This window comes from Aspergillus puulaauensis, chromosome 1 (assembly GCF_016861865.1).
Source record: "Aspergillus puulaauensis MK2 DNA, chromosome 1, nearly complete sequence".
NCBI classification, from domain to species: Eukaryota; Fungi; Ascomycota; class Eurotiomycetes; order Eurotiales; family Aspergillaceae; genus Aspergillus; species Aspergillus puulaauensis.
In genome coordinates, this window is record NC_054857.1 from 3,645,966 (window position 1) to 3,670,747 (window position 24,782).

Here is a 24,782-nt window from a genome sequence, read left to right on the forward strand (position 1 = left end):
AGGGCAGAGCCCGAGTTTCCGGGGACGGCCGATAATTTTTTATGGACTGTGACCTTTCACCCACATTTCCTGGTGTCGGCACTCGTGAGTGAGCCTGGAGTTTCTGGGCTTCGATGCGACCTATAGTAAGTCCCAGGTAACTGAAGGATTGTAGCTCATGAATAGGCAAGCTTACCATAGTCTATAATTCAACGTGCCGTCCATGGCCCGATGTATCCCAGTCTTGTTCTTCTTTAACATACTCGTTCCTCCGATAAGCATAAATGGGAGTGACAGAACCGTCCATGGCCATTTACGAGAAGGCGCTGAGACGAATGATTAGGTTGAAGACAGTGGCGGATTTAGCAATATTCGGAAAGGGAAGATCTATTGCTATCTAATCTAGCGATGTACTAGGGTACGGTGTTTCCGTGACCATAAATGAAAAACCGGTGACATTGTACAACCCTGCCCCAACCGCAAACGCATTGTTTCTTACTACCCCACCCCCTGGCTCATCTCGTGATGGCCAGCAATATGGCTGCAGCATACTTGACATGGTCGGCACAGCCCAGATCCCAGGGCCAAACCAATACAACTTCAAAAAGAATCGGTTGCCGGAGGTCCAGTTACGCACAAGGACGGTGTGTGAGTCCCACTGATATTTCAGCAAACGCGACAAAAAGGTTTAGGCCGTCTTGGGACACTAAAACACGCCTGGTGACGCTAGCTCCCTGCATGTCTCCAGGCGAAAGAGGCATCTATAGTAGCCATATGTACTTTACCATCTGGGTGGAGATGGCTACCAGGACAAATAGAAGCAGAACCGAGAAATAGCCAGACAGATATCTGATAAGTGAATACTCGTTCACGCCGAGAGAAGAGAGATCTCGTTGCATTGATCTAGCGTACTTGAATCATGTCAACCACATAGGTCACCCCCTCCTCCCTTATTCAATGCTTCTGCCATAATCTTAGCCATGGTTCATGATGCGAGAAAAGCTTCATTATTCCACTGTGTGTTCCCAAAACGTAGGCTCAATAACAGGCTCACGCCTAGAAAACCCGTACAAGTTCCTCGCCATCATGCAATAACGAGTATATGTTCTCGCATGCGGGCACGGATGCTCCGGATGGGGGCTCAAAGACGCGAATTACGCTTCACCCCGGTGGCGACTGGGAGAATATCGATTGGGGTTTCCCAGACATGCTCTGTGGCGAGACGGAGGACTGGAGCTTGGGTGGACTATTGTGATCGCATCCACGAACTGTTCGGCCGTGTATTATTATCTGAACATTGACCCTATTGTATATTTTATCAGCGGAAGCCAACTGATGCCCCTCTGAATCCCTGCCCCCATCTAACCCACACGGCTTCGTCTGGAGAAACCCCAAAATATTAATGTCAAAGAGGCGAGCGCTTCCACCTCAGCACGTCTTTTGTGCTCTCAGATAAATCACGTGTCGCTCGGGCGAGGTCTTTCCGTTTTGGGAACCTCGTCGGCCGAATACTGAGTCACGAGGGGGACATTTCTAAGCCCTCCAATGCTGGAGTAGTTGTAGCTTAATAATCATGTCTGGGTACATTTAGACAAGAAAAGAAAAGACTCGTATAAGAATAACAAGTCCGCTTCAATTCCCCCGTGCCACATAAACATCCTCCTGCTTGCTTTCTTTCGCGTTCTATCGAGCCTCGCACTATCTAGAAATTCACTATAATGAAGCTCGCCCAACCCAGAGTCGACCCCTTATCTCCCGGCATAGACCTAGCCGGCAAAACCGCCATCGTGACAGGCGCAAGCCAAGGCATGGGTTTTGAAATAACGAAACAGCTCCTGCAACTGCGCATATCGACCGTCATTCTCGCCGTCCGCAACGTCGCCAAAGGCGAAGCCTGCGCCGAAAGTCTCCGTCAGGACCCTCGCATTCAGTCGAATAACCCGAAGGCTGCCATACAGGTTATGCAGCTCGACATGGATCGGTACGAGAGCGTGCAGGCGTTTGCGAAGCGGGTCCGTGAGGAGGTTCCTATGGTCGACTTGCTCATTCTGAACGCGGGCATTGGGCTTATCAAACTCGAACGCAGTCCAAGTGGGCATGAGCGGACGACACAGGTGAATTATTATTCCAACGTACTGCTGGTTGCCGAGCTCTTGCCACATCTTCAAGCGAGCGCCGAGAAGACAGGGACACCAGCGCGCATTAGCTGGGTTGGGAGCCGGAGACACCTGGCCTCGAGTATTGAGCCGCGATTCTCATCCTCATTTTTCGACGATGCCGATACGGATAAGAACGTCCTCGCATACCTGGACAAAGAGGAGTCGTTCCTGCCTTACCAGCGCTATAGCGACTCGAAGCTGCTCTGCATCCTGTTCATGTATACCATCGCCCCGCGCTTGGATCCGAATAAGGTCATCATCAATATGATGTGTCCCGGAATGGTCAACACGTCGATGAGCGATGTGCTCCCGCTGCACCTGCGCCTCGTGATGAATGTCATCAAGGCGATCAGGGCGCGGTCTGCCGAGAGCGGAGCCTGGATTGTTCTGCACAGTGCACTTGTTGAGGGGGCGAAGTCGCATGGGAGGTTCTTGATTGACAAGACTATTGTGGAGTGAGTTGCTCATATCCATGCTCATCGGGCCAGCCAGCTAACTTCGTCCTCTAGGAAAGGGCCATATATTATGTCGCCGGCGGGACAGGGGGTACAGGAGAGAGTCTGGGCTGGGACGATGGCGGAGATGCGCAAGTTGACGACGCTTCCTGTCGAGTTCCAATGATTGCTTCCGAGTGCTATTCGTTGTTTCACTGGTGAGAATATGCCTAATCCGATTCCATGTAAATTTGTCAGCCGTTAGACAATCAACGAGGATGGCCACGGCTCAGGCGCAGCAACGACGGCGAGCAAGCCAGTGTCTAGATGAGGAGGATTTTGGGTAGCTGGTGGAACTTTCTGAGGAGCGGTTGCCTCTGGATTCCTTGATGAGGGAACTGAACCTGTCGTCAAATCTAGGCGACTGTGTAGCTCAGCAAGAACTTGAATGGCCAGTGGTGTTTGCGCCTTTGGTGAGCTTGTCCGGCTATCAGTATCCACCCCTGTTGAGTAGCGGCTGGCCTGGTAATACGACACAAGATTTCCGATAGCCTCGTCAACAAAATATCTCGCGAGCGGAACCTCGTTCGAGCCTGGGAAAGAATCGAGGTATGTTATCGTAAGATACACGCATTGAAGAGGCCCATCGTATCCGCGCAAGTACCACATGTAGGGCTCAAATGCGGGCGTTTGATACAGCAATAGGAGGACCCGCAGGTAACTCACACAAAGCTGGGTGATGCTAGTAGCGCATTAGTCTGGAACCCAAGTTTTGTTATGTGAATTTGTGAAGAAAACGTACCTCGACCATGACTTACACGATCGCGAATTCGCACTATCTGGCGGCGGCAATAATGGCTTCTGGAGTAATATAGCCACGTCAATCTTTTGTATTGTAAGCATAATGCGTGCCCATGCGCCAAATACTGTCGGCAGCCCTGCTGAATCGTCCTTGAAAAGTGAAGGGTGGGTGCGTGGGGAGGCATTTGCCAGACGTGATGGGATGAATCCCTGTTCCGGGAGCCCTTGCGCAGGGATACGGGAAATAAGCGACTCAATCGTTTCCTGGACCTTCCTAGCTGCTATGAGATGCGCTCGGAGGTTATACTCGGCCATATTAGATCCACTTTGCACGCATGCAGCGATTCTTGATTGCAGGCAACCAGCTTGTGCACAGCCAATGGAGAACATGCTAGCTATCGAGTGTCCAGCAGCTTCATGGTCTTTGTCTTCTCCTGCATCAGATATCATATTAACTTGACCCAATGCTTCGCTCCCGATACATGTAGGCAGGCCGGAGGAGATGCTTGCGTGCACATCGAGCCTGACAATATACCACCATACACGGCGTCGGATCTCGCGCTCCTCGGCTCCTAATGCAGACCCAAAATTACCTTCTCGGTGCAAACCCATAGACTGCGCGAGTCGAACTATTGTGCCGACAGAAAGTGCATTGCGCATTGGCTCATGAGCGCCGGGCGTAAAAGGCCAAGTTAGCAACATCGAAACAAGCGAGTTCATTGTAGGATGTTCCAAGTGCTGACAGAGAGAAAGAGAGGTATCGTACGCTTCCCTGAGCTGGCTCACGGTCGTCTCCTTCGGGAGTCCCTGAAGGGCGCCAGATGTCCAGCAGGCCTCTGGAGCAGCCGATGCGCCACAGTATAAAACAGCAAACAACAGGCAGAAAAATGTCGGGTCGTCGCTGAGCTTGCTTGGGGCCAATGCGGTTTTGTTATTCGCACACCACTCCCAGAACTCGCCATAATCTGCGCGCAAGGTAGACGGGTGGACGATCGGGGCAATCGGCCACACTGCGTAGAAGAATATGTCCAGAAGAGCGTCGCTAGCGGTCCTCGTGGGTAGAGAGCGCAGCAGAGCAAACAGTGCCACAGCTGATATATGTGAGGGGGGAAGATCGGGGTTGGAGTTTTGGTTGTTGTCGAAGAAATTGTCACTCTCATTTTCCTGGGAGAATCCCATCGATGTCAGCTCTTATTTTCCAAGCACGTCGCTTTCAGTCCGAGGCGTCACCCACCTTTCCAGCAACCGAACCCCAGAAGGCTTGGCCGACGTATCGCCTGCGACCACCTCGCCGTAGACTAAGGTAGTCGGTGCAGAGTATAGCACCAGGCATTGTGTTGCCTACACCATGACTAGCAGCCTTAGAAGTATCAAGTGGCGGGACAACCGGTTGACACGAGGTTACTGGCTGAGATGCCTTCTCTACAGCGGCATCCGCCCGCTCACAATTGAGCGTACCGATCCCATCGTCGGCTCCTTCGGGGATCCAGTGGGACCAGGTAGGCTCTTTGTTGACGGTGCTCGGCCCATTGTCATTGCGGTCCGAGGCCTCAGTAAATACTTGAACAGCCTGGACTGCCGAATCATTGGGGTCCGTGGGTTGGTATGCACACTTCTCCTTGATGCGGACACAGTTGGCGCATTCTGGGTGCTCGCGGCCACAGCGGACTTTGCGACGGCGGCAGACGAGACAACTAAGCGATATTCGCGGCCTTTTGGTCTGGCGCGCCTCGAAGGGAGGCATTTGACCTTCTGTTCTGGAGCGAAGACGTGCATCCCTTGATTGTTGAGGTTTGGAGATGGCCGATGCGCTCTGACAAATCAAAAATTGGTTACATAAATCCTGTTAGCGCCACACGTGTTTTGGCGCATTTTTTGGATTATCAATATGGTGTTGTTATTTTCAAGTTCATACTGAGTCACATTATATGCTTAGCAGATTAGGAACAAGGCGATTTACTTAAGGGACCTAGATCAGGCCTCGTGGCGGATAGCAACTTTGTAATGACCCGAATACTGTTCTCAGTCTAACGATATAACTATATATATCGGAGTTGCAGAACAACGTATCAACTAGTACTCAACCACTCGAATATGAAGGTCTGATTCATCGAATCTAGCAGCTATCCTACACTAAATACACGAGAAATAGGGGTAAACTAACTAACTAAAATAGGAAATCAAAGCGATACAGCAGATTGATTGATTGATTGATTGATTGCATCATCTCTGCTGTCCCAGCCGCCTCTAGGCAGCTATGCAGCTCAGGTCCTCGTTGATCGCCAGCTCCGGCCATATATACATAAAGAAAATAAAGAAATAAAGAAATAAAGAAATAAAGAAATAAGTAAAGAAAGAGTAGATACCTGAAATACTCATTTACTAGGATATCTACTGGTGTGTACTATTGCTCCATCAGCTGTCTCGTTCCTGTGGTACGATTTAGGAACTTAATGCGTAGCTAGGTAGTCGTGTCTAGACTCCGAAATTACCTAAGGAGCTATATATTTAATATAAATCTTACTGCTCGTGCCGCTCTACTTCCGTTAGATAGAACCTGCCTCAGGTCTGATATCTAACAGCTCTCGTTCCTCCAGCTGTTGTGTTCATGTTTGAACCTGGGGCAGGTAAATAGCAATGGCAACTATCTATTCTCCACGGCGGTATTCGCATGCTCTATTTTCTACTATCTTTCTTCTATAGAGAAAATATCTCAGGCTAATATACCTAGTCCGCATTTAGGTAATTATTAATAAAAGAGGTTTACTGAGTTTAGCATAGATTTCAGGGGTCTTTTTAGATAATTTATTTACAATATTAAAGAGTACACGGCCACGAGTGTCCTGTTGCCAGCTCTCTTCCTACTACTTGTGGATTTGCGTTTTCAGTATCTGTTATGGGCAAGCCCGAATCGAGCTAGTTGCGTACTAGATACTCGATGGAATAGCTGAAGAACTGGGATACAGGGGCTGTTAGAGTTCTGACATGGCCAACAGGAATAAACACGTGATCTTCTAATGCCTGAGGCCGAACTCTTAGGACGATGCCTGAGGCAAGGTTGATAATAGGGCTCCGGCGGAGTTCCCATAACAATACCCCCCCTCCTAAACGTCCTAGAGAGCTTCCTATCCCTCCTCGGCTACTGGATCACGTCCTTTTTCGCAATATTGTGCATCGAGCACTACTACTTCCGCAAAGGGTCTCTGGACAACTACAATCTCGATGCCTGGAATGACCCCGCGCGCATGCCAGTAGGCTACGCGGGGCTCACGGCGTTCCTGTGCGGCGCGGCGGGCTGGATTCTGGGAATGGTGGAGACGTTTTATGTTGGCAGGATTGCGCGGATGATTGGATCTGCTGGGGGGGATATCGCGAATGAGCTGGCCTTGGTGTTTACCTGTCTCTCGTATCTGCCTCTGCGGGGAATAGAGCTTCGGCGTGTAGGTCGTTGAGAAGGTGCATGTATTGTATATGTCAAGTCAGAAACGATAATTAATCTGAGGCGACCAATCATACTCGACGTGTACATCCAGAACTGTCATCTCAAATACGCGAGCTTCTATCCAGGCTTTTCAAGGCTTCATACGCTCGCACAATATACCGACACCCTCCAACAGTAACCTTATCCCCAGGACGAAGCCCAGAATCGTAACCCAGGTTCCCAATCTCTCCATTCATCGACGGCAGTTCACTCCCTCTAGGACCCAAGACATACCGCGCCTCCCACCGTCCATCAACACACTCCTCGCGTCGCGCACTCACATCTCCCCCAGTAATCCGGACAGTCCACTTCCCCCTCGATACCATCCGACGCTCCTGAGTCACATTCTGATGCAGAACGAGATACCGCCCACCGATAAGCGCAATGAAGACTTTGTTCAGTTCATGAAGACCATCCCCTAGTACACCATCATCGGCTTCGAGGATATACGAGGTACAATACCTCCCCGGACCCTGACGCGGGGGTAAATACCGCCAGAGCTCTTCGTAGTCCGTCATCGGTTCCCCTGGGATACCAGGACGCGCCATGGCTCCGGTCTCCAGGTCGTCGCCGTTGGGCTGTTGGATGAAGGCGCAGGGGGCGCTGATGTTGAAATTGTGGTGGGAGTCGATGTCGTGTGTGAAGACTATGTATGCTGTTTTTTCTTCCTACAAGTTAGCTACGCGATCTGTTTATCTCGGATTTGTTGGTTGGTTGTTACCTTTGTTTGGCATTTGTTGGGTGTTTTGCTGGAGATATTGGCCGGCGAGTGCCCAGTCTATTTGCCGGGATTGTTTATCGACGCGGAGGTCGACGTACCATTCTCCAATGTTTAGAACGAGCGTGTCTGTTGTCTCTATGGGAGGGTCTGGGAGCCATCGGAGTGATAATCGTGTTGATACGCGCGCTTGCGAGTCTGGATTTGAAAATGAAGACATTGTAGTCGTAATATAAGGAAAGCTATGCATATCAGGATATGTTTATAATCTCGCGGCATCCTTTTTATAGTACCAGGGCAGATGCGACTCCACTTCTATCTCGCTGACGGTTTACCTTATTCCATCGGTGGAGACGTTGTCATATCACTAGTCCGCCACCGTTTGGAGCTGGGTCGATGCTACGGAAACCCCAGTCTCCAGCAGAGTGTCTACCCGTCGATGTCGGCAGTACTTGAATTGCTAACTAGTCCTGACTTACAAGCCACGCCTCCCCGCAAACCCCGAGACTGACCTACGCATACATCTCCAAGTCCGGACCCACGTAATTCTTCCTCCCATGCACAACCCACCACACCCCCGCCAGAATAGTCAGTCCCCCGGTAATAAGACAAGTATAATTCATCGAGTCCGCCGCAGTCGGAAGCGCATACGGGAAACAATAAATCACAACCGTGACAGCAATATACGCACAAGCCACCAGATTAACCGCCATCCCAACCCTTCCCATCCAGAACGGACCCGGCCGGATCCTCTTCCGCCCACTCAGCGCGTGAGGCAAGATCGCCAACAGGTAGGATACAGTGGTAAGCACAGCAAACGAGCCAATAAAGGCGTTAAATGCTGTCAGCGAGCCAACATATATCGCCCCGATCCCTGTGAGCAGGATCCCGCATGCTAAGGTTGCAAACAGCGGGCTCTCCCAGCGCGGGCTTACGGCTCCGATCCACGCAGCGAAGGGCGTGGCGTCGTCGCGGCCCAGGGCGTACACCATCCGGCCGGCTGTGATGTAGCAGCCGATTGTGGCGCAGAAGATGGGCGCGATGATTACAGTGAGGAGGCCGACTGTTCCTGCTTTGGAGCCTGTTGCTTGCAGATAGATATCGCCGATAGGGCAGAAGGAGTCTTTGCCCATTATCGTGGGGAGGTCGGTCATGGCGTAGAAGATTGTGATCAGATAGCAGAAGCCGGTTATGAAGCCGATGATGATCTGGCAGGCCAGGGCTTTGGGGATATTCTTCTGCGCTCTTCTCTGGTCAGCGGGTCTCTTCTTGAGACAGTAAACAATCTTGAAGTGGTTGGCTTACTGGGGAATCTCCTCCGCGATATGCGTAACGCAGTCCGTAGCCCCAATAGCAAAAGCCCCATTCAGCATCCCAGCAAGGAACGTAAACCCGTCGCTCGAGTAGCCGGTCATATTCTCCCAATCCCTCCATACAAAGTCATTAGAAGCGTACCTTCCCCCAGGCCTGGTGCTAGGCATGACAGCACAGACGATAATACTGACGAAGAACCCGACGATAATGAAGAACGAGCCCAGGCGGCTGATCCAGGCCAGCGCGCGCTGCGCAAACATGACAGTCAGACAGCACGTCCAGGAGACGACCAGGTAGCAGATAAAGACGTGCCAGCGCTCGGGCTCGAAGTCTGGATGGTACAGTGCGTAGGCGTATATGATCATCGTGGACGTCATGGAGGTGTTTGATGCTACTGCAAAGACCCAGGCCAGAGCATTGAGCCAGCCGGCGAACCAGCCGTATATCCGACCATACCGGGGGCCGGCGGTTATGTTTGCCCAGTGGTATACTGTAATGTTTTAGCAAGAGCAGATGTTACTTGTAGGTTGTCGTCCTTACCTCCTCCGGAGGCGGGAATCGAAGAAGACAGTTCCGCGATGGACGCCGCGATGAAGCAATAAAAGAAGGAAACCACGGCACTGTATAAGTTAGTACTGAAGTACATGTGGATTGGCTTTAGTAACACACAATTCAAAAATAACACCAGGAGGGCCGCCGTTATGAAGAGATGCGATCTGGATCTGTTAACCAGGGCTGGCAGGGGGGCGTTTTAACATACAATTCCACCTCCCAGAACCGCCCAGGCATTGCCGGTAGTAATTCCCGTGGCACAGGCACTTAAGAGGTTGAAGCTCTTGGGGATGACAGGCGTTTGGTCGGCGCTGTTGATGTCGCCCTTAGTAACATCCGCCACTGAATTGGGTGCGGACTCCACATGCTCATTCTTCATGATTTCCAGAGGGGCCATATTGAGATTATTGTTAAATGCACTCAATTGATTCTGTCTGGTCACTATGTCTGTTCGTTCTTTTATACATACTACGGAATTGGAGATACGGCCCCTGAGGGGTATCACGTCAGGATTCCTGAGAGCAGCCACATCTCGCTGAGTATTTCCCAGAAGTCTATCATCCTACATTGACTATCTTTGCGTAATGATTGCTCACAGATAATGAGATCAGGCTGTCTGTCGACTCCTAGATACGTGATATACTTCTCCGGCAGAGTTAAATGGCTTTTCTTATCAGAGCTCGCTGACGGTTGCCCTACTTGAAAGTTCCTTATCAATGTCCACAGGCTATGATCTCTTTGGACGATATGGTAAGGTCCGTGCTTGGTATTTTGCGGGGAAAGCAAAAATGTTGTAACCATCTGCACGAAGGCGTGCTATCTGGGGTATTTTGATTGTGCACAAGTAAGGAACTTGGAGATAGCTGGCTATCCACAAGTCTTGAATAGGTCAAGCTCTGGATGCTCCACCTGACAGATACTCCCTATTAACTAAACTGCTTTGGACCTTTCGTGGATGATAGTGTTGTGGTAGTTGATCCGCTGTTCCTTCCACCGTGTCCTGGTCCAGCCCAGGCTCAGTTATACCCTGGTTTACCACGCCTTTCACAAATTCACTGTCCTCAGCCCCGGCCAAGACAAAACTACCTCAGAATAACTCGTTCTTTCCACCTCGGTCCATACAACCCCGCGCGGAGTTGTAGCGGAGCCCAAGCCAGCCAAGAGCCCCCCGCAACAGCAGCCAAGAGCAACTCCTCTGCCATGCTTCCCTATAGCCAAGTATGTCCTTACCTCGGACACTCGCCGTCTTTGTCGTCCTCGCACATCCCGAGGTTGACCTGCTGGAAATATAAACACAGCGTGATCGGGTGCTTGCTGAAAGTCTTCACTTTCTATCGTTGCGGTTGACCTATCCCGCACAGACCAGATATACGGAAACATGCGTGGCACTACGACCACCGCAGATGAGAAACAAGATCTCGCTCATCTCGAAGACACTCTCAAACACGACGATGAAGCCGCTGAACGATTCAGTCCCAAGAAGGCTGCGTCCATCAGGCGTCGAATCGACTTTCGGCTGATCCCCTGCCTGGGTCTTATGTACTTCGTTTCGCTGATGGATCGAAAGAACGTCGCAAATGCAGCCATCGCCGGAATGAGGGAGGACCTCGACATGCTGGATGGGTATCGATATAGCCTGATGACACTGGTCTTCTTCATCACCTACACTATTCTCCAGCCTCCAATGACGCTTGTATGTCGCAAGATTGGCCCGCGCAACTTCTTGCCGGCGATCTGTTTCCTGTGGGGTGTTGTCATTATTGGCTTTGGGTTTAGCAAGGAGTGGACTACTCTGGTGGCCTTGAGACTTGTCCTGGGGATTCTCGAGGCAGGGTACTTTCCAGGCTGTGTTTATCTTTTGTCAACTTGGTATACTCGATGTAAACCCCCCCCCGCCTGTCCTGTTTTTCTTCGGTGTTAATACAAACAGTCGAGGTTGCACGGCGGTATTCCGCTTTCTATCTCATTGGCAGTTTCGGATCTGCATGTTCCGGAATCATTGCTTATGGCTTGATGCAAATGGAAGGCGTGGAGGGTCTTCGTGGCTGGAGATGGTAAGCATTTCCAAGCCAACTGTGCTGCCAATTAAGCTAAACGGTCCCAGGATTTTCATTATAGAGGGCGTCGTAAGTTCTGGCAATCGATCCGATAGCTTGCCAGCTAATTGTTCGCTAGATTACCTGCGCAATTGCTATCATCGCATATATTTTTATTATCCGCTTTCCAGACGAAGAGCGAGAACGTCCGTCCTCGCACTTCTTGAAATCGGACGAATGCCAGTTCATCATTGACCGGCTGGAACACGACCGAGGAGACGTGGAAATTGAAGAATTCAACTTAGTGAAATACCTCAAGCCGGCTCTGCACCCAGAGGTCTGGGGATTTGCGTTTATCTTCTTGTCTGTGTTTCCATTCGTTATAGCTCTTCTTGCTAACATCATTTCAGCTGCACGACAACCGTCTCGTACGCATTTGCATGTGAGTACCTTCATCTGGGAGACAGAAGAGCTGCCCAGTATCTAAAGCTCAAGCTGACGAGAACAGACTTCCTCCCCATCATCCTGCGTGAAAACCTGAAATTCAGTCTGGCGGCGTCCCAGTGCCTTATTGCGCCGCCCTATGCATTTGCGGCAATTCTGATGTATGCTACAGCCTGGGTGGGAGATCGGTACCGGGTTCGCGGCGTCATCATTGTGGTGAACAGCCTGATTGCGGTCATTGGGCTCCCTATAATGGGATTCCATCCGAGCCCGTCAGTCAGATACTTTGGTGTGTTTCTGGCGGTTGGCGGGACAAACGCTAATGTCCCGGCTACCATGACATATCAGGTGAACAACCCAACCCAAATGAAAAAGAATTCATCATGGAATCAACTAGGCTGACTCTTTGGCAGGCAAACAACATCCGCGGCCAGTGGAAGCGGGCGTTTTGCTCTGCGACGTTGACTGGCATGGGCGGCATTGGAGGCGTCGCAGGCAGTCTTGTATTCCGAAGTCAAGATCGACCGGATTACATGCCTGGGATGGTGGCAACGATCGTGTAAGCTGGCCTTCATCTCATCTTTCATTCTGCCCTCGGTACTGATACTACCCCTAGTTGCAATGGTGCCGTAGTCCTTACCGTTGCTGTTCTCACTGTGTACTTCAGAAGGTCGAACAAGAAAGCCGACCAGGGAGAAAAGGTTATCGACGACGATCCGAATTTCAGGTATACTGTGTGATGCAACAGTGGGCGTAGTGATATGGTGATAACTGTGATGCGGGGAAGTGGAGTATTTAGTGAGGGGCATTGATAAGAGTTATTTATATTCAGTCAGTTAAGTTACAGTTACAGTTACATCGAAGCTCCTTGCATCGTTGACCGCTCTCTCTCTCTCTTTTTCCCTTTCTCTCTTCCATTTCTCTCTCTCGTTTCCCCATAATTCCCAACTTCAGCTCAACCCAAGATGTATAATCCCACTACCGGCTCCAGCCTCTCCACCCTCGACACCCCCTCCATGCTGGTCGACCTCGACCTAATGGAAGCCAACATCACCAACCTCTTCACCACCCTCCTCCCAACAGGCCGCAGCATCCGCCCCCACCTCAAAACCACAAAAAGCGCCATCCTCGCCCGGCGCCTCGTCGCCGCTGGCGCAAAGGGGTGCTGCGTCGCCAAAGTCTCCGAAGCCGAAGCCATCACCGCAGCCGGCTTCGACGATATCCTGATCACCTGTGAGATTGTCGGGAAGCCCAAGGTCGCGCGGCTTGTGGAGTTATTCAAGAAACATCGCGCGGTCAGGATTGTCGTGGATAGCGAGGTTGGGGCGTCTGGAATTGAGAACGCGCTGGCGGAATCGGGGATTGAAGGGAGGATTGATGTTCTGGTGGATTTGGATGTTGGGTTGAATCGTACCGGTGTGGCTCCCGGGGCGGCGCTGGCGCTTGCGAAGCATATCGCTACTCTTCCGCATCTGCGTTTGATCGGGGTTCAGGGGTATGAAGGGCATTTGCAGCATCTTCATGATCGGGACGACCGGCGGGCGCAGTGTCTTGAGTCGATGCGGATTCTTACGAGTACTGCGGAGAAGCTACGCAACGCGGGGTTCAATATCGAGGTTGTTACGACGGGGGGGACAGGGACGGCGGAGTTCTGCGCGACAGTTCCTGGAGTTACGGAGCTGCAGCCCGGCTCGTTCATTTTCATGGATACGGACTACCGGAATGCAGTGGGGTCGTTCTATTCGAATAGTTTGACGATTCTGGCTACGGTTGTTAGTCGGCAGGGCGAGCGGAAGGTTACGATTGATGCTGGGTTGAAGTCTCTCACCACGGATAGTGGGTTGGCGGAGTGTAAGGATCGGAGGTATAAGCATGAGAATCTGGGTGATGAGCATGGGGCGTTGACTTGGGAGGAGGGGACTCCTGCGTTGAGTGTTGGTGACAGGGTTGAGATGGTTCCCAGCCATATTGACCCGACTATCAACCTGCATGACTTTTACTATGCTCATCGGAAGGGTGTTATTGAGGAGATCTGGCCGGTTGATTCGAGGGGACGGGTGCAGTAGACAGATTATGACATGCAATATCACCGTACTATTGGGTATAAGACAAATACCCAGCCGGGCTTTACACTCCTCTAGCTGTTGGTGCGTTTGAGTGTAGTGCACCCCCACGTGGGGATCGGTCAACCTCCGACGGGGAAATACAATAATACATCCTCTCCGCATTCTGGAATGGCTGGCGTGGGGGTACCACCGGAGAATTGATGAATATTATTGTATCTATTAGTCTTGTAACACTCGTCTTCAAGACTTCAGCTATACGTACTTGATTTCTAGAAGGTTGATGGCCTTCCCTGGATTAAACTGTAAATGGCTCCGTTGTTTGATTATCTTATATACTTTGTATTAGGCTTGCAGCCGCTTATATCCTCAGTCATAGTCTAAACCAAAATTATATATCTACACTCACCACGATGGTGGAATCCAATATCTATGCCAATGATCCTCTGTATCCGCCTCTCGAAACCTGCCAATACCCCCAGCAACCCCATCTCCATCCGCCTCCCAATCGCCCATCTCAACCCGATCAGCCCAGTTATTCAGCACCTTGTCTATCTGCACCCGACTACAGTTCGTAATCCCATTTGTAGTCCCAACCTGATACAACTCCCCATGAGTATCACGAGGCTCTGGGTATTCGTCCACATAGTCGGAGTCGGTTATCCCGAATGGTTGTCCATTCGACATTAGAGCCCATCCGGAACCTCCAATGGCAAAGGGCAATAGAAGTCGACATACATTGCTCCAGAACTGTGGCCATTGCTGTACAACGGGATGGATGTAGAATCCGGCAGCGATATCGCGGAGGCCGAGATGCTTACCGTATGTTACAGGCTGGCGATGCTCTGCATCGTCGACCTGGAAGATGCGCAGAGGGCAGTTTCCGGGGTACTGGCCGAGGTGGTTATGTGGCGACGTAGCAAAGTCCGTGATGGGTTGGTCCTGGAATTCCAGGACAGTAGGGAATCGGATCCCTGGCGCGATGTAACGGAATCGGACGGTGCAGTTGGAAATGGATTTTAGGAACTCGTGGGCAAACGACAGGGGAGGGAGAAGGTCCTGGTTTTCGAATGTTGCTGGATCGTGCCATGGCAGGGTCATGGGAGTAGTGGGATCGTCTGTTGGCGGGATTCGAACCTCGATCGCTGCTACGAGACGCTTGAAGGCAGTGGTTGCCCTTTCTAGGTCTGTTTTCGTGTATTGGTGAATTATCCAGGGTTCCATTATGCAATACAGAAAGTCCATCTTGAGTAGCTTTGCCTGATCTTCGGAAACAGCCTGCGCCTTTCCTTCGTCGATCATCTGAAGATATGAATCTAGAATGACTTCTAGAGGCATCCAGCTCCATTGGTGCCTGGTGATGAGCCTGGTATCATTGATATCTTCAATAAAGGTTGCTTTCAGAGTCATCTGGTCGAAGCTAATAATAAGTCAGCTCGCGTTATTTCCAAGGCAGTCATCGGACTGCTTAAGGGAATACAAACATACAAAATCCCCTCATCATCTGCGACTCGGTAGTGACTAGACTCATACAGTTTGATAAACCTTCCCTCTTCATCCTCATCCTCGTACGCATCCATATGATCCCGCATGTGATGCGGAAACTTCAGTGCCCCAAGAAAGGCAAAAAGCCTATAGTGAGGAGGCAGCACGTCCTCATCCCAAGCACGCTTCAGGAACTCCATCAAGGACGGGTGGAGGCTGTTGGCAACTTCCTCAGAAGGCGCCCTGGCCTCCCACCAGGTTAGAGGCTCCGGGGGCATCTCGCCGCCACAGCCTTTGACGGCTCTTGTCAGAAGCTCATTATGGAGAGCTGCACAGCGCTCGTAGTCCATTCCAGGCCCAGGGTCTCGGACTGGGCTGGACTGAGTTATGCGGGGCCATCCATTGAGGGCGTGAGCTGGGGTTGACGAGGACAAGTGATGCTCGGGGGCCATCAAGATACCGCGGGTGAATAGCTGAGCTCGTTTGGTATAGATGGTAGTAGTTAAGATGTGGCGACTGGTACGGGAATGGTGATCAGATTCAGGAATCTCTGGCAAGTTGCGGAATGGGGATATCGTCTGCAAATAACGTGGCTTAGTAGAAATGTTGGCCATGACTCAAAGTAAACTTACCGGGATTCCAACATGTTGATATAAGTTAGTGGAGTTGCCAGAGAACTTGTGGGGGCTGCTATGGAGCTTTACCTAAAGCAACCCAAGCCTGACCACCGTGCGCCAAGAGCAGCTGTTCCTGTATCTTTGTTATTTGATGCCCGCTGGGCCATGACTGGGGGAATTGGGTATCCCCTGGATAATGGGGAGACCGTAACCACCATTATGTTAGGGTCACGCTGCCCAATGGCAAACATTACGAGCAGCCATCGTCCTTTACGTGAGCCTTACTACACCATCTCATGGACTAGTATTGATAATTGATGAAAAATACATATAAAACTCAACTGATTCATCAAAATAATGTGTTAACAGTACGCCGGGGACCATATCTCTATGCTACTTCCAAGCACGGCAAAGCCCACCTCTGCACCCACTCAGACTCCATGATTTCCCTTGCAGTGAGTCTTTCATCCGGCTGAAAAGCCAGCATCCCCCTGAACATAGCAAGCAGGGCCCTGATCTCATCTTCTGCGATCTCTGCTGTACTTCCCCGCCGCGGCTCCTGTATAGAATCAACAAACCGATCAATTAATGATCTCCCTGCTCCTTCAGATATTCTTTTGCCCTCCTCAGTAAACCATCTCCCCCTCCCATCCCATGTCCGCCACCACTCAGACGGTAACTTACCTAGTGAATCCACATGTTCTTTTATCATCCAGTCGCTGGACGGGTTAAACCCCTCAAACACTGGTCTTTGGCCTAATATATCCCACAGAGTACACGCGAGGGTCCATATATCAGACGGAAACGACAAGGGTTCATTTAGGAGAAAGTAGATCTCCGGAGGTGCAAGGACAGCAGGTGTATTGGAATAGTACCGTTGAGTAGTGCATGGCAGGAATGATTCTCCGAAATCAGCGATGAACACTTTCGCTTCGGAGAGGGAGACCAGGTCGCTGTCTTTCCCTAGCCAGATGGGTACAACGCCGTGAGAAGGAATGTTGTGGGAGAGTGGCTTGCCGTCGAGACGCTCGAATGGTTCGAGAGTAGGGTGTCCGTATTTTTCATATAACTGCTCCGGGGAAAGCCTGTCTATGTTGTGCGGCAAGTGCAGCATGATATTGCCAGGGTGTAGGTCTGTGAATCGTTAGTAGGGCTAAGACTTTTATATCAATATACATACCAGCACGAACTACGCCGCGGTGGTGCAGCAAAACAACAGCTTGTATAACCTGCGCTGCAATCGCCCTAGCCACGGCCATTCTAAAAGTCCTACTATATGACGCATCCTTCGCCTCAGCTATGCTCATCATCCCCGGCTCCGTAACAAGACACTGGTGCTTTCCATTAGGCCCATTAAGGGAAAACGTATCCAGCACTTGAGGGATCAGCCTGGAGATTGGCTCTGAGAAATCTGGCTGTGAGAAAGCCAAGGTATTAAGTATCTTTCCCTCTCGTATATCTGCTCCGGCAACGGCAATCTTGATGGCCACGTACTTCTCCAGAGTTCTCTCTTTCGCCAGCCAGGTTGTCGAATACGTACCAAAGCCGAGCTTATGGACGACATCGTAACGGCCACTCAGATGGTCGCCAGTAGATATAGGGTGATATCCGCCAGGGCAATAACGCTCGGGCTTTTCTATCTCATCGAGAGACATATATTCAATCCGAGGACATGATTTGGCAGATGCAGACCGGTCGGTAGATTTTAATCTATGATAGGTCGTGGTAATGGTTCTTCCATAGACCGGCGAAATTCGCTTTTTAAAGCTTATAATATGTGGCGTAATGAGATGTAGAGGCCATGACGAGGATAGTATTGCTTCTCTTTGGATGGTGAATAAAGACTTGGTCATGGCAACTGTGGATGATCCAAGGGGCAATCTTCATGTTGACTGAAGAAATGTCGGACCCCGGAAAATGAAGAATCCGAACTCGACATCGTCTGGCTTATTGAAGTATGATAGTAAATATAATATAAAATTAATTTAGAAATATAATATCCTGTCTACCTAGTTAAATAATTTAAAATCAAAGAAACTCAGAGGCTTTGGTAGCGATATCGTTGTATCCGGGGAGCTATATAATGGTATCTATAACCACTTTTTACCATCAAGTGCTTAACGTACTCCACTGTATAAGGACTGCCCTTCATAGAGTACACACTACAGACCCGTTCAAGGTAAAGCTGCCAGAACAAGATCAGACAATTCATCCTCCCAGACAACCTCTCCCTGGAACCACGTTTTCAGCACTTTCGCGTCGGCAAATTCACCGCGGCTCAAGTCTCGATCAACGGCTATAAAATTCGCCTGTTTGCCAACTCGAATGCTGCCCATCTCCATTGCCTTGTCTACTGCCTCCGCACCAGAAAGCGTGATTATGCGACAGATCCTCTCTCCCCCAACTTCCTTTGCTGTTTTGCCTGGCTCCGGACCAAATCTTTCCACGATTGCTGCCAATGCAGGGAAGATGTCCGGTGTTGGAGGCAGGATCCAGTCAGAACCCACAGTAACATGAACTCCTGCGTCGTTCAGCTCCTTGAACGGCCATTGGAAGATATGTGGAAAGTGCGCTGTCAGGCTTGTATCGTGGAATATTGCTGGTGACATCTCGGCTGTGATTCGGAGTTTTGCCATTCGGGGAATATCATCTGTACAGGTCAGACTCAGCAAGGCTTGTCCTGGTCAGGCTCTCACCTCTTTGAATCGCGTTACAGTGTGCCAGTTCATGACGCGGGCCTGTAGGATTCGATTGCCGGACTATCTGCAGTACGTCCAGTGCTCGCCTGACAGAACCTTCCCCGGCACAATGAATCTTACAGGTCATGCCTCTTGAATCGTGCTGCGTCAAGGCACTTAGCAATGTATCGAAACCCACCAGTAACTTATCCTCGTCAGGGGAACCATCAGGGCCCAAATCACAGTGTGTAAAATGGGGTGGTATCGGAGCACCGTCCATCCAGAACTTGACGAACCGAGCGTCAACATGCTCGCTAGAAAATTCCTCAGCAACGTCAATTAACCGGTGCAATGTCTCTTGGCCTTCAGCAGCAAATGTCTCCGGCGCATGAACAATATGAGGGAAAATCTGCATCCGGAGTTGGTTTTCCTGCTCCAACTCGCGCAAGACATGTAGATAGACTGTGTTTGCGGACGCCTCTTGCACCGAAGTGATTCCAAATCTATGAGACATGCGTATCCCGTACAGGATGGCTTCCTTTACGAACGAGACTGGTGGTTGAGGGAGCCTAGTCCAAGCCTGGGCTGTGGCTGCTTCTACCAACTCCCCTGTCAGACTCCCGTTTGGTCGGCGTACGTACTTCCCGCCTGGAGGGTCCTCTTTATCCTGAGCATCGTAGCCAGCTCTCCCCAGGCCGGCACTATTCAGGACAACATTGTGGCACGATATATCACGAATGAGTAATGGTCGGTCCGGGAACGCATCATCCAGGTACTTGCGGTCCATCTTCCCGTCCGGGAAGTTCTCTCCAGCGTAGAAGTTTGCAATGAGCCAGTCTCCCCGAACGTGGCTTTGGGCACAGACACAAGCAGACTGTCCTTTTTTGATATTCGCCGCAATGGTGGCGGCTGTACTCTCTGATCCGATATCAATTTCATTGAGCTTCTGCATCGAGGCTAGTAGGAGGTGGGTATGTGCGTCGTGGATCCCGGGCATCACGAAGACACCATTCAAGTCATGGATGGACAGACTCTGTTCCTTGGCCAGATCTAGAACCTCGTTATTTGTTCCAACTGCTTCGAAGTGGCCTGATGCGGATACAATGAATGCCTCAGCCCATGGCTGCTTCTCGTCCACGGTGTACACGTGGCCGTGTACATAGGCTGCTGCTCGGCTCATGACAGTTAACTAAGGATGGGGATATGGAAAGGCCAACGGAGAGGAAGTAGTTTACAAGAGCAGCAAGAAAGTGAATAAGTATATGCGGATTTTAGAATGCTTAGATGTTGGCACTCGCATTGAATGATTATTGGCCCAACTTGGAGAACACTAAACTGAATTCTGCTACAAAGTGCGAGACCACATTGTGAAGTCTCGTCGGCTGTAAGAACGGCAATTCTCTTTGGGGAATAATGTGCGATCTGGATCATTATAGATATCGTCAGCCGAGTCAGGCTGCGGTCTTAAATGATGTGTCCTGCACTTCTTGAACCCTACCGTCACAGCTTGTTCAACCAAATCACTGTACATTGTTTCAATATCCAACACAATGACCACCACTGAAACCCCCGGCTACATTCCCATCTCGGAGTGGCCAAGCCTCGAGGCTCTTGCTGTCGGCTACGGCGAGCACTTGATGACTGAATCCTCCCAACTGAGTGGAAAACACGTCGATCTGGTCTTCAGTGATAGCTCGCGAATCACACACCATTTCATTGATAGCAACACGCTGAAGTGGGAGGTGGTAGGAGCTGGGCAGAGCGGCAATGCAGAATACAAGGCCTTCGAAGTACGGCCGAATATCTTCTTCGTCGACTTCTACAAACCAGACCACGACGAGCAGGTCAGCCTCGTCCTCAATCTAAGCACCGGCCAGGCTATAGCTGGTACCTCCAGCTTCCGCATGGTGAATAGCCAGAAGAGAACGTGGACCAAGTTCGCTGATGCCTCTATCGGCGACACCTCGGTCACTCCGTTTCAACCCACCGACGACCTGATCGGTAAACATATCCTGTATAGCTATACCCCCCGGGACGCATATGAACATATCTACCTGAACCAGGGCACATTCACGTGGCACTGCTTGAGCGGGACCGAGAAAGGGCTTGCAGATACCGAGCCCTGCAAGATGCTGAGACTGGCGGATAAGCTGTACCTGCTCTTCTGGAGCGAGAAGATCATGCCAGTGGAATCTGTGGTGGTGGTTGATCTTGAAAAGATGCGTTCTACAGGCCGTTTCTTCTGCTGGGATCCAAAGCCGGCAAAGAGAGTGCAGATGTCGTTTGGTTCTTACGCAACTGTTCTTGCTGAGACTAGTGCTGCTGCTGTGGTGTCTCGACTGTCCAACGCCTGACGTTTGGTTATATCAGAACTATACAATGGTGGCCATATCTAGAACCTCGGCGATGACTGCAGAAATAACCGAAATAGAATGTTACTTATTCTTCCGAAGTCCCACTATAGAGAAGCTCTCAGTCTAACATCAACAGCAACCACCAAAGCATATATCACATCAAGTATAGGCGTCTCCATACCAAACTCCCTCGCCTTTCGGACCGGAAACCCCAGTATCACATCAACCTCCAGCGGTCTTCCCTCCTTGCAGTCTGTCTGCATACTACTCCCAATCCCAGGCACGGCATTAATCTTCCTCATAAGCTCATCAATCAGAGTATATTCCAGACCCACCCCACATCGACGTCCCACGTCAATAACCTCCCGCATCAGACGCAGAGTTAGAGGCGTGGCATCGGAGCTAGAATGAAGCCAGCTCTGCGTATCGAGCAATGTCAAGGTCGTAAGTGAGTTCCACGCTGCGTTCCAGACAACTTTTTCCCACCGTTTGCGCTGGATATCGTCTAGCACCTGGAAGCGGGTTTTGCCGGTCTGCAGGAGCGAGGAGAATGTATCTAGACGCTGTTTCTCTAGTGAGGTATCGAGATTAGGGTTCGGGAATAGCCCGATTTGCATATCTTCGGATTTCGTATGCTCTACGATCCCGGGACTGGTTTGTCTTGCGCCGACCCATGTCTGTCCTACATCAGTCAAGGCATCTCATAATGAAGGTGGGCAGTGGAAACGCACCACACAGGAAATAATAGACGAGTTAGGGAAGTTAGCCCGGAATGGCTCTTCGTTTCCGACACCGTTCTGGATGATTACGATGGTGGTTTTGTCGCTGATGGCGGGTTGGAGTCGTGCTGCCACGGCCTCTTGGTCGATTGCTTTATGCGCGCAAACGACGTAGTCGAATGGGCCTGATACTTCATCGATGGATTTGATTACTATTATTGTTAGTACAGGCATGAATAAGGGTCAAGGTGGTATGCAAACCGTTATGAGGGTGGAATCTGTGCTCGCCGTGGTTCTGGCTTTGGAGGAGAATTCCCTAGACGTAATTAGAGGCTGTCCGCAAGATCGGTGTAGGAGATGTACATTCTTCTGTACAGAGTCGTAATTCGATCGGGCGAGCACGGTCAAGCGCACTCGGTCACTCCGACTGAGAATAAAAGCGTAGAAGGAGCCGATGCTGCTTGGTTAGTATTGCTAGGTCTGGGAGACAGAGACAGGTGACTTACGCTCCGAGGCCATAAAGAAGAATATCTACCGGCTCACTCATCTTGTTTGCAGGAATATACTGGTTTGTTCCAGGAAGCAGTGGCCTGATAAATGCTGGGGATGCGGGGGTCGGCGAGAAACCCGACGGCGGGCGTGGGGGTCATTCAATTTTAATGTGTGTATTACAGTCTGTAACGTATTTCATACTCGGGGTTATTTCTTGCTTAATAGTCGATTATTACTTGAAGTTGCTTATAGCTTCACTGAGCCAACAACGTCTCTCTCCAGTCGAGATGTGTTCAGCAGATGTGGCCCTAACTCCTTCAGACTCGTCACCCCAAGAAACGTCATGTTCGCCTCGATTTCCAGTCTCAGGATATTGATAGCCCGGCGCACACCCTGCTCCCCATACCCAGCTGCAAGGCTGTATAGCAGAGGTCGTCCAAGCCCAACGGCAGTAGCACCCAAAGCAATAGCCTTCAACACGTCCGTACCACGCCGAATACCTCCGTCTATGTAGATTTCCATTGGACTGTCAATTAGATATGCCGCGTACCGTCGGATCTCGAGCAGGGTGAGAAGCGGTGCTTGGGCTCTGCTCTTGGTTAGTTAGTTCAGCGTATTGGCAAAGAGATCATACGTATCCTGTGAGCGCCCGCCATGGTTGGAGAGAACAATCCCCTGGACACCATGCTCATACGCAAGAACTGCGTCCTCAACACACTGGATGCCTTTAATGACGATAGGAAGGCCCGTCAGCCCTCGGAGCCAGGTGAGGATCTCCCAGTCGATGAACGGGGATATAAAACTGGCCATTGTCTTTGCAACGCCTTGGCCAGAATCCTGCAGACGTCAACACATACCCATCAAATACTGGTCTACTGGTCTACTGCTTGGAGCTGCCATGTACGCACCATTTCAACATTCAACCGCTCATCCATCTCCCTCTTCCCCACGACCGGCGAATCAACCGTAACCCAAATCGCCCCAGCCCCAGCCCTCTCCGCCCGCCTCACAATCTCCTCCGACTTCCCAATCTCCCGATTCACGTACAGCTGCTGGAACACAGGCTGTCCAGGTCCAGGGTCCGTCCTCGCCTCCATCACCCGCTCAATAGGAAAACTCGACCCATTTGCAAGAACCTGCGCCAGTCCCTCATGTCCCGCCGCGGCTGAAAGCGCACACTCGCCATCGGGATGCGCGTACTTGGCTATCCCCACGGCGCTCATGTAGACTGGAAGCGAGACTGCCTTACCCAGGATAGTGGCCGAGGTATCCACCGCAGGAATACGGCGCAGAATCCGGGGGCGCAGGGCGATCTTCTGGAATGCTTTTGCGTTTTGGCGCTTGGTGAGTTCGTCTTCGGCGCCGGAGGAGATATATGCCCAGGCGTTTGGGCTGAGATGGGTTTGGGCGATGGTTTCGAAGTCGTGCAGGTTTATTAGGCTGGTTAGGACCGGTACCTGTACCTCGTTGCTTTTTGCTGTGGGGTGTTGCCTGTTGGCAGCAGAGACAGATCCGGGTTGTATTGTCCCTCGCAGCGACGACGGCGGTAATGTCTGTGTTAGCAGTTCGATGTCGTGCACGGAGTCGAAGTCTGCTGTTGCGTCTTTTCCGGCGCATCGCAGGATGACCTTTGACCCGCCTGGGTGAGACTCTAGGAAGTCTGTGGGATTACTATGGGCTGGAAATAGAGAAACAGGGCACCAACCTGTTACATCGTAGACGGAGCCGTGGATCGCCACCCAGCAGGAGTCCTTGCTGTTGTGCTTTTCGAGTTCTTCGCTGGTTAGATGCATGACGATGTCTTTGCTGGTTGCTTCACAAGTTGGAGATAGAGCAGTCATGTTAAATACGCATAGAGTATCCATGGATTGTCTAGCTGCTTGTGGAAAAGCGTGGGGGTGCGCGGTATTACACTGTACCGTATAAATACGAACTATATCATCGTCTCTACGGGCAGGAACCAAATACAAAATAAGAAAGGCATATCACTGAAACAACGGGTAGTGATTATATTTAAACAAATACATAAACCAGAAATAAAAATACTAATACTCGACAGGGTCAAAATTGGTGGAAATCGGGGAACAGTCAATATATGTACAATGTGAGACGTACTCAACCGCGAAGAGAACTGATGAAAACAGATGTTGCACTTTCAAACACCGAAGTCAGTCGCAGGCCTGCTATATAATGGCAGACGCAATTGACATACTGCTACTATGACGGCTATATGTTTGGTCGATAAAGAGTCAGGCAACTATATGATCCCTGCTAAGCTCATATCTGCGCCAACCCTAACTTGTCATATATTCCCATGTTCCAGGCTTTCCAGGAAGAGACCGTTCTAATAGGTGGAGTACTCATTCCCAAAACTGACAACTGCAGATGTAAGGGTGGAAGTGATAAACGGTTCTATGCATTACCTGTCAGATGTGGCTACGCATTGTGACTGCTTG

The 24,782-nt window shown here is 50.7% G+C and overlaps 12 protein-coding genes across 12 annotated transcripts; 4 read left to right on the forward strand and 8 right to left on the reverse strand.

The window, feature by feature from the left end:
• Nucleotides 1–1,697: 1,697 nt before the first annotated feature.
• Nucleotides 1,698–2,759, forward strand: APUU_11441S (uncharacterized protein; the record flags this gene model as incomplete). Its single annotated transcript, XM_041697531.1, has 2 exons — nucleotides 1,698–2,593; nucleotides 2,648–2,759. The coding sequence occupies 2 exons, from the start codon at nucleotides 1,698–1,700 to the stop codon at nucleotides 2,757–2,759; spliced, it is 1,008 nt and encodes a 335-aa protein (XP_041550806.1).
• Nucleotides 2,760–2,833: 74 nt separating this feature from the next.
• Nucleotides 2,834–5,117, reverse strand: APUU_11440A (uncharacterized protein; the record flags this gene model as incomplete). Its single annotated transcript, XM_041697532.1, has 3 exons — nucleotides 2,834–3,314; nucleotides 3,375–4,537; nucleotides 4,608–5,117. 3 exons carry the CDS (start codon nucleotides 5,115–5,117, stop codon nucleotides 2,834–2,836), a joined length of 2,154 nt encoding a protein of 717 aa, XP_041550807.1.
• Nucleotides 5,118–6,916: 1,799 nt separating this feature from the next.
• APUU_11442A (uncharacterized protein) lies at nucleotides 6,917–7,792 on the reverse strand (the record flags this gene model as incomplete). The annotated part of the gene is made up of 2 exons (XM_041697533.1): nucleotides 6,917–7,518; nucleotides 7,576–7,792. The coding sequence occupies 2 exons, from the start codon at nucleotides 7,790–7,792 to the stop codon at nucleotides 6,917–6,919; spliced, it is 819 nt and encodes a 272-aa protein (XP_041550808.1).
• A 292-nt stretch (nucleotides 7,793–8,084) lies between these two features.
• Nucleotides 8,085–9,835, reverse strand: APUU_11443A (uncharacterized protein; the record flags this gene model as incomplete). Its single annotated transcript, XM_041697534.1, has 5 exons — nucleotides 8,085–8,817; nucleotides 8,878–9,376; nucleotides 9,427–9,506; nucleotides 9,556–9,602; nucleotides 9,647–9,835. The coding sequence occupies 5 exons, from the start codon at nucleotides 9,833–9,835 to the stop codon at nucleotides 8,085–8,087; spliced, it is 1,548 nt and encodes a 515-aa protein (XP_041550809.1).
• Nucleotides 9,836–10,816: 981 nt separating this feature from the next.
• Nucleotides 10,817–12,658, forward strand: APUU_11444S (uncharacterized protein; the record flags this gene model as incomplete). The annotated part of the gene is made up of 8 exons (XM_041697535.1): nucleotides 10,817–11,318; nucleotides 11,369–11,492; nucleotides 11,543–11,564; nucleotides 11,614–11,837; nucleotides 11,885–11,916; nucleotides 11,983–12,266; nucleotides 12,332–12,477; nucleotides 12,535–12,658. 8 exons carry the CDS (start codon nucleotides 10,817–10,819, stop codon nucleotides 12,656–12,658), a joined length of 1,458 nt encoding a protein of 485 aa, XP_041550810.1.
• Nucleotides 12,659–12,883: 225 nt separating this feature from the next.
• On the forward strand, nucleotides 12,884–13,984 carry APUU_11445S (DSD1 family PLP-dependent enzyme; the record flags this gene model as incomplete). The annotated part of the gene is made up of 1 exon (XM_041697536.1): nucleotides 12,884–13,984. The coding sequence occupies one exon, from the start codon at nucleotides 12,884–12,886 to the stop codon at nucleotides 13,982–13,984; it is 1,101 nt and encodes a 366-aa protein (XP_041550811.1).
• A 402-nt stretch (nucleotides 13,985–14,386) lies between these two features.
• Nucleotides 14,387–16,080, reverse strand: APUU_11446A (uncharacterized protein; the record flags this gene model as incomplete). Its single annotated transcript, XM_041697537.1, has 2 exons — nucleotides 14,387–15,401; nucleotides 15,470–16,080. 2 exons carry the CDS (start codon nucleotides 16,078–16,080, stop codon nucleotides 14,387–14,389), a joined length of 1,626 nt encoding a protein of 541 aa, XP_041550812.1.
• A 391-nt stretch (nucleotides 16,081–16,471) lies between these two features.
• Nucleotides 16,472–17,738, reverse strand: APUU_11447A (uncharacterized protein; the record flags this gene model as incomplete). The annotated part of the gene is made up of 2 exons (XM_041697538.1): nucleotides 16,472–17,217; nucleotides 17,264–17,738. The coding sequence occupies 2 exons, from the start codon at nucleotides 17,736–17,738 to the stop codon at nucleotides 16,472–16,474; spliced, it is 1,221 nt and encodes a 406-aa protein (XP_041550813.1).
• A 519-nt stretch (nucleotides 17,739–18,257) lies between these two features.
• On the reverse strand, nucleotides 18,258–19,941 carry APUU_11448A (amidohydrolase; the record flags this gene model as incomplete). The annotated part of the gene is made up of 2 exons (XM_041697539.1): nucleotides 18,258–18,733; nucleotides 18,780–19,941. The coding sequence occupies 2 exons, from the start codon at nucleotides 19,939–19,941 to the stop codon at nucleotides 18,258–18,260; spliced, it is 1,638 nt and encodes a 545-aa protein (XP_041550814.1).
• A 370-nt stretch (nucleotides 19,942–20,311) lies between these two features.
• On the forward strand, nucleotides 20,312–21,115 carry APUU_11449S (molybdenum cofactor biosynthesis F family protein; the record flags this gene model as incomplete). Its single annotated transcript, XM_041697540.1, has 1 exon — nucleotides 20,312–21,115. One exon carries the CDS (start codon nucleotides 20,312–20,314, stop codon nucleotides 21,113–21,115), a length of 804 nt encoding a protein of 267 aa, XP_041550815.1.
• A 104-nt stretch (nucleotides 21,116–21,219) lies between these two features.
• On the reverse strand, nucleotides 21,220–22,381 carry APUU_11450A (ketopantoate reductase family protein; the record flags this gene model as incomplete). The annotated part of the gene is made up of 5 exons (XM_041697542.1): nucleotides 21,220–21,792; nucleotides 21,847–22,046; nucleotides 22,096–22,150; nucleotides 22,198–22,291; nucleotides 22,341–22,381. The coding sequence occupies 5 exons, from the start codon at nucleotides 22,379–22,381 to the stop codon at nucleotides 21,220–21,222; spliced, it is 963 nt and encodes a 320-aa protein (XP_041550816.1).
• Nucleotides 22,382–22,572: 191 nt separating this feature from the next.
• APUU_11451A (FMN-dependent alpha-hydroxy acid dehydrogenase) lies at nucleotides 22,573–24,167 on the reverse strand (the record flags this gene model as incomplete). Its single annotated transcript, XM_041697543.1, has 4 exons — nucleotides 22,573–22,915; nucleotides 22,961–23,163; nucleotides 23,235–23,986; nucleotides 24,032–24,167. The coding sequence occupies 4 exons, from the start codon at nucleotides 24,165–24,167 to the stop codon at nucleotides 22,573–22,575; spliced, it is 1,434 nt and encodes a 477-aa protein (XP_041550817.1).
• Between the last annotated feature and the right edge of the window lie 615 nt (nucleotides 24,168–24,782).